The 10,487-nt window shown below is 46.3% G+C and overlaps 1 protein-coding gene across 5 annotated transcripts in view; it reads left to right on the forward strand.

Annotated features, from left to right (window-relative positions):
• Window positions 1-9,796, forward strand: part of ATP2A2 (ATPase sarcoplasmic/endoplasmic reticulum Ca2+ transporting 2) — a 65,433-nt gene extending 55,637 nt beyond the window's left edge. Inside the window, exons 15-22 of one of the 5 annotated variants that reach the window (XR_001829120.2) lie at window positions 763-983; window positions 1,781-1,983; window positions 3,435-3,520; window positions 3,800-3,933; window positions 4,549-4,666; window positions 4,753-4,873; window positions 5,945-6,339; window positions 9,002-9,796. Coding sequence is in view for 2 of the 5 variants with exons in the window: in XM_017541918.2 (XP_017397407.1) it covers window positions 763-983; window positions 1,781-1,983; window positions 3,435-3,520; window positions 3,800-3,933; window positions 4,549-4,666; window positions 4,753-4,873; window positions 5,945-5,964 (903 nt within the window). In the remaining 3 variants the exon portion in view is untranslated. Of the gene's footprint in view, window positions 1-762; window positions 984-1,780; window positions 1,984-3,434; window positions 3,521-3,799; window positions 3,934-4,548; window positions 4,667-4,752; window positions 6,340-9,001 lie in introns of all 5 variants that reach the window. The other 4 variants (XM_017541918.2, XR_005202414.1, XR_005202415.1 and 1 more) reach the window with 4 other exon arrangements.
• The last annotated feature ends 691 nt before the right edge of the window (window positions 9,797-10,487 follow it).

A 10,487-nucleotide genomic window follows, 5' to 3' on the forward strand; every position in this document is an offset into this window, starting at 1 on the left:
CACCCTGCTTTAAGTTGGATGCTCTTTAAGAGCTGGCTGTTGATGAAGCATTTCCAGTATTCTTCCCCTCACCTGATTTTCACCCAGATATATTATGTTAAATATACTTTCTTGTCTTTAAAAAAAAAATCTTACAGCTGAGCTCAGCGGTTCACACCTATAATCCTAGCACTTTGGGAGGCAGAGGTGGCTAGATCATGAGGTCAGGAGATCAAACCATCCTAACGTGTTGAAACTCCATTCCATCTCTACTAAAAATACAAAAAAAAATTAGCTGGGTGTGGTGGCACGCACCTGTAGTGCCAGCTACTCGGGAGGCTGAGGTAGGAGAATCACTTGAACCCAGGGGGCGGAGGTTGCAGTGATCTGAGACTGCACTCCAGCCTGGGTGACAGTCAGACTCCATCTCAAAAAATAAAATGTATGTATTTTTGGAACCTGCACCTTTCTACTTGCAATTTATCCATGTGGATACAAGCACTTCCTCTTGACTGCCGCATAGGTTGTGTTTTTGTTTTTAGCAAGATACACAGATAATTTTGAAGTCCCCTTTGTCCACTTCAGTGAGCTCATTTGGTAATTTTACATTTCCTAGGTATAATGTGTTTTGTGACACCAACTTAGGAAACAGTTTTATGACTCTTTGCCAAGAGACCGACAGCTCTGTTCATTTTCCTCCTGCTTTCCATTCAGTGAACCTTTGCTCAGGGTTGTGAACGTGGCATGCCAGTCAGCTAACCCAGCCATTGCTTTCCCTTTCAGACTGGCGATGGCGTGAATGATGCTCCTGCTCTGAAGAAAGCCGAGATTGGCATTGCCATGGGCTCTGGCACTGCAGTGGCCAAAACCGCCTCTGAGATGGTCCTGGCAGATGACAACTTCTCCACCATCGTGGCTGCTGTCGAGGAGGGGCGGGCAATCTACAACAACATGAAGCAGTTCATCCGCTACCTCATCTCGTCCAACGTGGGGGAAGTTGTCTGGTAGGTCTCTGTGACAGCATCACTTACTGTATGCTTTTATCTAATGGGTCATGGAGCTCAGTTCTCCTCCTTTGTGCTCCAGATTGCAGCAGCTTTGCTCTTTGTGCATGAGTTGGAAGCAGGGAGTGGGCAAGACAGAAATGCCTTGTAGAAGCCGTGCTGCTTCGTCCCTCGGGAGGGCTGTCTGCAGCTGCCCCAGCGTGCACAAATAATCCTCTTCAACGTGACACTGAGCCTAAATTAACCAAGGAGTTACGTGAAATTCTTGCCCTGCAAAAGTTGGCTTTATCTCAGTCAGCTTAATTATTTATTTTTATTATTATTATTATTTTTTTTTGAGACAGTCTCGCTGTCACCCAGGCTGCAGGTAGTGGCACAAGCTCAGCTCACTGCAACCTCCACCTCCTGGGTTCAAGCCTCCCAAGTAGCTGGGATTACAGGCATGCAACCATCATGCCTGGCTACTTTTTTGTGTTTTAGTAGAAATGAGGTTTCGCCATGTTGTCCTGGCTGGTCTTGAACTCCTGAGTGCAGGCAGTCCACCCACCTTGGCCTCCCAAAGTGCTGAGATTATAGGCATGAGCCACCACACCCTGCCTCAGTCAGCTGAATTTAAGTAATAAACTAGGAAAAAGCAACCTTAATTCAAAATTGGGTATAAGTGTTTTTACTCATTGCCCAAAGTTAATCATTATTGTCGTTTATTTTGATGGAGGAGGAAGGGGTGATGATGCTCTTTGATTAGTAGCTAGAAATCATTTGGGCTCTCTGTGTCTTCTTTCCTTGATTGGAAACAGTATTTTCCTGACAGCAGCCCTTGGATTTCCTGAGGCTTTGATTCCTGTCCAGCTGCTCTGGGTCAATCTGGTGACAGATGGTCTCCCTGCCACTGCACTGGGGTTCAACCCTCCTGACCTGGACATCATGAATAAACCTCCCCGGAACCCAAAGGAACCACTGATCAGCGGGTGGCTCTTTTTCCGTTACTTGGCTATTGGCTGTGAGTACAGTTTTTTTGTATTGCTGATTTTTATACAAAATGTTTATGAGCTGAAATTTTGTAAACTCTTCTCTTAAAAGCATATTTTTTCTTCTGTCCCCATATAGGGTAGCAAAAGACGGAGGATGCCCTCTTACAGTTTGATGAACTATACACCCAATTTACTAAAGCCCTTTCACAGTTAGTTCCAGTTTTAGCATCCTGCCCTTACTTGGACTTTTGTGAATGAGCAATTAAACATCAGGGTTTTCAGATTTAGCCCCATGTGCAAAGGGATAAGGATGACTCAGGCTGGGTTCTGCCTTCTAAGAGTTCATAGACTAGATTTGAGTAGATAATTGTCACCAAGACATAAAACATAGTTCCTGTTTCCATAAGCAAGAAAAGGGTTGTGCAGTGGCTAGGCCCTGTTGGTACATAAATCATCTCTGTAGCCATCATCTTCCTCCCCCGTGTGCCAGTTCCAGTCCAGTCAAATTCAAGATTCAGAAAGTGAGGCGAAATCACTTCCCTGGGATCCCATAGGAGGACGCTGTGTTTTCATAATATATTCACACAACTTAAAATTCAAAAAGCACACGATGGCATAAAGTGGGAAGGTTTTGGGCCAGTCACTTCCCTGTGACGTCGAGGAGCTCATGCACCCTGTGCCCTTCTGGAGAGATTGTGGCATGCTGTGCACACTGCATGACCTTGTCTCAACCTCTTCCTGCTTGTCAGATCCTTCCATATCCGGACGGGCGTAGTGCCTCATCCTTGCAGCCAGGGGTCTTCGTGCTCCATTGTAATTATTGGGTTAGTGGGTATATGCACTTGTCATTTTTGATGCTACCACATGGGGATATTCACCTCATCTGAATTCTGTATATTCTCTGCTGCACCTAGCTGCTTCTTTGCAGTAAACTTCCTGAACTGAAAGCTAATGTTGCGGGGAATCCCAGGAACTGCTGAGGCCAGGGCCATGCTGCTCAGTGTTCCACCCTAGCTCCTGACGGCATTTCCCTAGAAAGCTGCTGCTGGGCCTTTAATGAAGCAAATAAATCCGTGTACAACTCAGCAGCATTAGTTTGCCCAGAAGTCATGGCGTAATCTAGCCTTACATTGGAGGATACATACTTGCAGCCTTGAAGTTCTCTTCCCTCCGGGGAAGAAGGCACAGCCAGGGTAAAGGTTGATACAAGATTCAGCGGTTGCTTTTTCTCACACATTCTAGAGGAAAAATTACCCAGTTCTTCTGTATCAGAAATATCTCTGTCCTTCAGAAACCAGGCTCTAGTTGCCCTGGCTACCAGGCATGAGCAGTTTGCTGGTAGCACCACAGACTCTGGTTATTGTTAATACCATCCCATGTCTTTGATCTTCGTTCTTGTGTGGATTGGCCTGCGTGGCCTCGGTGGCAGTGAGCCCTGCAGTGGCAGAGGCAAGTGCCTCAGCATCGTGTTTGTTCCCAGGTTACGTCGGTGCTGCTACCGTGGGTGCTGCTGCATGGTGGTTCATTGCTGCTGATGGCGGTCCGAGAGTGTCCTTCTACCAGCTGGTACTCAGCCACCTTTCTTTTTTGTTCCTTACATGAGAAGTGTTGTGAGGCCTTGACCTTTCTGTGGTTTGGGTGTCTATCAAATCATCTTAAGGCTCAAATGATAAGCAGTTACATCTAAGATGATTTTGAGGGACCAGGGCTTCTCTGGGAAATTGGGGTCAACCCCTTGGCTGGCTCTTCTCTGGGGCTGGTCTGTGCTAGTCTTGGTATGGAGTTGGTGCCTGGACTTGAAAAATATACTGGGCTGATAGGCGTTTGATTGGATTTTTGTTGCAGAGTCATTTCCTACAGTGTAAAGAGGATAACCCGGATTTTGAAGGCGTGGATTGTGCAATCTTTGAATCCCCATACCCGATGACAATGGCGCTCTCTGTTCTAGTAACCATAGAAATGTGTAACGCCCTCAACAGGTTAGTGCACCTTCACAGCAGGCTGGGGCGAGTGTGCCGACGGCCAGGGCACCAGGAAATTGTGTGTAGTCACGGTTGATTGAGGATCACAGGACAGTTCTTCCCTTCCAAAAAGAAAGAACAGGCAACACCAGTATTAAAAGCAAGAGCTGTCGTCACCTCCAGGAAGCAGTGGGAGTGCTTAGCCCTGTGTTTCTTAGGAGCTCTTCCTTAAACCGTGCAGTCCAAAAATAGGAACCTTGGTAGCCCTGTATGCCAGCACCCACAGGGAAGGAACCTCACCTCTTCACACAGACAAATGGTACTATCCAATTAAGCCTGTGACAAAAATGGAAATTTGTAAGTAGCCCAAGCGTTCAGGGCAATTGGGAGCAGCTTTGAACGCACTGAGATGGGGTCTGCTGTGCCAAAACATAGATGTCAAACTCAGTTTGTCCTACACTGGGACAGTCTCTTCAACTTTGCCACCATAGACAGTTGATGGAGTGACTTAAGTCAGCAGACGGTGCCAGGTTAACAGCTGCTTTACCGAAGTGTAGTCCAGCAGTGTCTTACTGCCACTGTGACACATGCTTGCCTTGGGGGTGCATTCCCCCACCTCTCCTTGCTCTGCAGCTTGTCCGAAAACCAGTCCTTGCTGAGGATGCCCCCCTGGGAGAACATCTGGCTCGTGGGCTCCATCTGCCTGTCCATGTCACTTCACTTCCTGATCCTCTATGTCGAACCCTTGCCAGTAAGTGATTGGGGGGCTTGGGCTGGGGACCGGCCACCTCCTTCCTGGAGAGGCTGGAGGCATGACGTGCCTTCTCTGTGCGTCAGCTCATCTTCCAGATCACACCGCTGAATGTGACCCAGTGGCTGATGGTGCTGAAAATCTCCTTGCCTGTGATTCTCATGGATGAGACGCTCAAGTTTGTGGCCCGCAACTACCTGGAACCTGGTAAAGAGTGTGTGCAGCCTGCCACCAAATCCTGCTCGTTCTCGGCATGCACCGATGGGATTTCCTGGCCGTTTGTGCTGCTCATAATGCCCCTGGTGATCTGGGTCTATAGCACAGACACTAACTTTAGTGATATGTTCTGGTCTTGACTGACAGTTTTCCATAAAGAAGATGTTTAACTTAATCAATTAATTTTTTATTGTTTAAAGCAACTGTCTATTTCTGCTGAATTTTCACATGAACATACTGGCTGGTGATGGAGGTTTCATACTCTAGATTTTTGTTTTGCTTTTTCTGACTCCAGTGGGGCAAGATTTTCCTTTTTTATACACATAATTAAAGTGTCCATTGACATGTACAGAGAACTAACACTATTTTATGCAAATATTTTTTTGTAGATGAAAAAGCATGTACAGTGTTCTGTTTAATACTCATTCTTGTATAAAAAAAATAGTTGAGCCAGCAGACATTGTCAGCAAATTAATTGGCAGCAGATTTTAGGAAATGAAATGAATGTGTGTGGTTTTTTCTAAAACTAAATAGCATGTATTGTGTCTTTTGCATGATGATCTGGATTTAATTTGATATCACAGTCTAATTTTTATTCATAAGCCAATTTTTCTGCACTGAGCAGAGTCCTGCTACCTCAGTCAGTATTGTTTTGGTTTGCTACTTCCCCTCACCCACTTTGGCCTCCATTCACCCCCACTCCCCCCACCTCATCCCTGCCCTGCTTGGCTTCTTCTGTAGGATTGCGATGGTTCGTTCTGTTTACATCAGTTTTAACGAGAGGTATGCCTGTACTCGCTTGTGCAGAAAACATCGTTCCAGAGTCAATCGACCGGGTTTATGTCCCTTCACATAGTTTTTAAGGTTATTTATTTAAATGTCTAATGTATTTTATTGTAACAGACATTGTTTTGCCAACATTGCCTATTTCAGTGGCACGTCACGATCTAGTTTAAAAAGAAAAATAAAACATTTTAAATGGACAGAGAAAAATAACTGTCTTGTTTTTAACTCTTAAGTGGCCTACCTGGGACTAACAGACATGTCCAACTTTCTCTCCAGTTCTTAGCTCAGAACTTTAGTTGTACTCTGCTTGAGGGGAAGAAGGCTCCTGCTCTGCTGCGTAGGTAGTCATAGGAATTGTATTTTTAATGTACAGGCACTAATTGTTATCTGTGATGTACATTTTATGCAAGTTTCTGCTGGCCTGGTGTAGAGAACATAAGGGCAAGTGTGCGTGTGTATGTGTGTGTTTTGTAAAATCTGTAAATAGCACATGACCAAATGAACATATTGTATAGAACTATTTTTATTTGAATGTGGCACTAACCACCACCACCGTTACTACGATCAATGTTTGCGCATGTTCAAGATGAGTCTCACCAACAGTGTGTAAGTCATTAACAGTCCTAACTGTGGTGTTTTCCTCCAATGCCTTCCAACATCCATCAACTAATGTGAGTATTTTCTTCCCTGGGATTTGGATCCTTTAGCCTAAAAGGGTCTGACTGCCACCAAGTGAGATAACTATATGTCCCTAATGAATAAACTGCCCCCATGTCAGACACTGCTGTGCTCCCTGATGCCCTGCGAGCAGCAGGGTTGCCTGTGGCGCCTGCTTTGTGACTCAAGCACGGCATAAGCTGGCTGGTGTTGTGGCTTCCATAGACTGCCTAGACAGTGGCTCCACAAGATCACCGGGAGGGCCCAACCCAGACAAAAGCCAGAGTGGGGAGAGGCATTTTTCAGCCAGACCAACAGGCTAAAGGAGCTGTGCAGCCTCTAGTGCTAAAATGAGGGTTCACAGCTGCCAGGAATCATCCCACAGCACTGCTACTTGTTCATTAAAAAGCTAAAACCAGTGAGCTCGGCGTATCAATAGGTTCATCTTAAATAGGCCATCCCCTCTCCCCCTTGCTGGGTCTTGTCCTTTGTGGCTAAGACTTACCTCTGCGGGGGATGTTAAAGCACAGTTAGTAGGACATAGCTCTGGACAGCCCAAAAACCAGCTTACTCCTTAGCCAGGGTGTGAGACCTCAACTATATTCTCAAAAATGTTACTTAGGCTCTAGTTACTGGGCTGGCCAGTAGATGTAATGCAGATGATTACAGTTTGGGGAGCGTTAGGAGACATCAAGCAGAACAAGGTGCTGCTGAGTTCAGAGGTCCAAGGCATGGAGATGGAACCTGGAGACCAACTAAAAGCACAGTCTGTGGCTGGGTACAGTGGCTCATGCCTCCTGCCTGTGGTCCCAGCCCTCTGAAGGCCAAACTGGAAGGATTGCTTGAGCCCAGGTATTGGAGGCCAGCCTGGGTGACAGAGTAAGGCCCTTTCTATCTCAAAAAAAAAATCAGGCTCACTGTGAGGCCTCCAGGGCTGCTGGTAGGCAGCTGTGGCTCTTGGGAAGGGAGGCTGCTTTGCCCAGCAGGCAACATTTGGGGCAGGGGGTAGATTTTGCCAGTTTGAGCATCATGAGGTATAACTAGAAATGGGTCGAATGGACCAAATGCAAGGAGTGCATCTCTGGGCTGCAAACTGACTGCTGCACTATTAGTGTTGAGTGCAAACAAAACTCAGTTTTTTGTGATGCAGTTCCTTGACCTAGTGGCTTTTACCAAAAATGTAGAATAGTGTGGCCTGCTGTGGGGGGCACACGCATGGCCCCTGACCAGCCTCATGGTTTCTCAGCTTCCAGCTCCTCCAGCCCACAGAGGAGGCCATAGAGGGACCCACCTTCCTTTGTCCCAGACAGCTGGAAGCGGTTTAGGCCGACTGCTGCTTTGAGCAGGGCCACTTGGTCCATTCCACTGAAAGCTTTGCCAGGTGAAAACATCTCAGCATCTCCTCCTTCTAAGTCAACCTGTAAGGACCAGGTCCAGCACCAGGGCCTTGGTGCATCCCTGGCCTCAGGCCCCTACCCAGCAGTGAGACAGTAGCTGCCCAGCACCTCCCCTCGCTGCAGTGTGCCTGCTGTCAGGCAGCTCTGGTCTGAAACTCAACTCCACATTCTTTCTTGATGGGCAGGTGACTGAAGGTCCAGCCATCAGTATCACTTGTTGCCCCCCTATGCCTTCCTTGGCCTCTTTGAGCTTTGTCCAGAAGACCAACAACCTCACACATACCGTTTAACTGGGACACCACTGTAGTAGCTCACTCTGCAAAATGCAGATGATCCATTCTGGAGGAAGCCGTCCCTTGAGCAAGCAGGGCATCTCCACGACCTCCCTCACAACAGCTGCTCCCTCATACCCTCGGGCTGGAGCCTCAGTCCTGAGTGAGGCAGGCAAACCTCAGAAGACCCGAGACTGGCCGGGCGTGGTGGCTCACGCCTGTAATCCAAGCGCTTTGAAGGCCAAGGCCGGTGGCTCACCTGAGGTCAGGAGTTCAAGACCAGCCTGACCAACATGGTGAAACCCCATCTTAAATATAAAATTTAAAAAAAAAAATTTTTTTTTTAATTAAAAAAGACCGGAAACCACAAGCATTAGCTTAGTGTCTACAAGGCACCTAGCCACTGCCCAGGTCTAGAGCACACCACATGTGCAGCGCCTGTGAGCAAGGAGGCAGCAGTTGCCCTGTGACTAACCACCGAATTGTCCAAACACCCCCTGCAGTTAGCGAGAAGAGTAGGCTTCAGCCTCCTTTACTGAGGACACTGAAAGGAAGGAGCTGCCCCATGACCAGTTTCCCCTCCAGGGCAGGGCGGAGCAGACAGACAGGGCAGAAGCAGGAAGGCTGTGCTGCTGCAGGGCTGCTCACTTCTCCATCAACCTCACCCTCTCACCACTAATCAAGACCTTGTCCTCTTGCCTGTCTCGCTGCTTTCACACCTGCAGTGATTGTGTCTGCCTTGTGGGGTTTTCATCCAGAACCTTTATTCTGTAGCCAGACGACACAAGGAGTCTGTGTCACTGAGCCAGTGCTTCTAGATGCTACCCTGTGTGGGCGGCGCCTCAGGGACAGTAAATCAGAAATGCTGGTCTTGAAACTTTGAAAAGATCAAGCTGAATGTTCCTTTTCATCTGTCGCTGTTGATCTTCTTCATCTATTTAAATAGCTATTCTAACATTTCCTTTCTGTATTTCATGAAGCTGATTTCCTCTTTCTTTCCTTTTCAGCAATACTGGAGTAACCGCTTCCTAAACCATTTTGCAGAAATGTAAGGGTGTTCAGTTGCGTGCATGTGCGTTTTTAGCAACACATCTACCAACCCTCTGCATGATTGATGTTGGGGAAAAAGAATAAAAGTTCCCAACTCACTGTGTGTTATGTGGAGGAAATGTGTATTACCAATGGGATTGTTAGCTTTTAAATCAAAATAATAAAATTACAAATGTACAATTTAGCGTAATCAGAAAGGCTCTCCAGAGAAGTTTGGTTTCTTTGCTGCAAGAAGAATGAGGTTCTGAAACCTTATCCAAGAACTTAGAAGCTGTCAGCCAAGTCGCCACATTTCTCTACAAAATGTCATAGCTTATATAAATGTACAGTATTCAATTGTAATGCATGCCTTCAGTTTTAAGTAGCCAGATTCCTCTCCAGTGACATTGGAACATGCTACTTTTTAATTGGCCCTGTACAGTTTGCTTATTTATAAATTCATTAAAAACACTACAGGTGTTGGTTAAAATGTAGGCCCCCAGTTAACTTTCAGTCATTTTCTGAGTGTGCAGACAGCTTTTTCTCACTGTATTAAATGTGACTTATTTAATGAAATCAGAAGCAGTAGACAGATGTTGGTGCAATATAAATATTGTGATGCATTTATCTTAATAAAATGCTAAATGTCAGTTTATCACAACGCATGTTTGACTTTAGACTGTAAATAGAGATCAGTTTGTTTCTTTCTGTGCTGGTAACAATGAGCGTCGCACAGACATGGTTTCAGGTAAATAAATCTATTCTATGATAAATTCTCAGTGTCCTGGTGACTGTTCTCCTGTGGGAGGGGGAGTGATAAGCACTGAGGGCCTCCACCCCGCACCCAGGCCTGCTCCTCTACGGGGAGGCTGGGGAGGCTCAGGCTGGTGAAGGTGGCTGTGTGACTAGATGGGACAGGAACCTCCTCGACTTGACTTCACAGTAGACAAGGTGACGGGTAGAAGGTCCACTCATGTGAAGCCCACCCTGGCTCCCTGTCCCTTAAGGATGGGGAAGCTGAGTGTGTGTCACCAGTGGGGTCTTAAGAAACACACACAAGGCCTCACTTGTTGGCGTGGTGAAGAGAGCCAAGGCTCCACTCATTATTAGCAGCCTGGAAAGATTTGGAGACTAGCAATGGAGAGATGCTGTTTACGCTCTTCAGATTCAAAATGTGAATTTCTACATCCCTGTTGTTGATGGGTATAGAACAGAGAGGTGAACTGGAACTGAAGCTGTTGGAATTCATTTGCTGGTTAGTGCTTATTTGGCAGTGATGGGTTTGGGGTTGAGCTTTTTGGTTTAGCGAACTCCCTAAGATGATTCTTTTATCACTTTTTAAAATACCAGGATACAAGGATAGCTGGGTGATTCTATAAATCTAATTTTAAAATCTATCAATTCTGATGCAGAAAAAAATTTGATAAAATTTAACATCCATTTTCTAAAATTATTCCGATGTAC

Source organism: Cebus imitator, unplaced genomic scaffold (genome assembly GCF_001604975.1).
Source record: "Cebus imitator isolate Cc_AM_T3 unplaced genomic scaffold, Cebus_imitator-1.0 Scaffold8, whole genome shotgun sequence".
Taxonomy (NCBI): Eukaryota; Metazoa; Chordata; class Mammalia; order Primates; family Cebidae; genus Cebus; species Cebus imitator.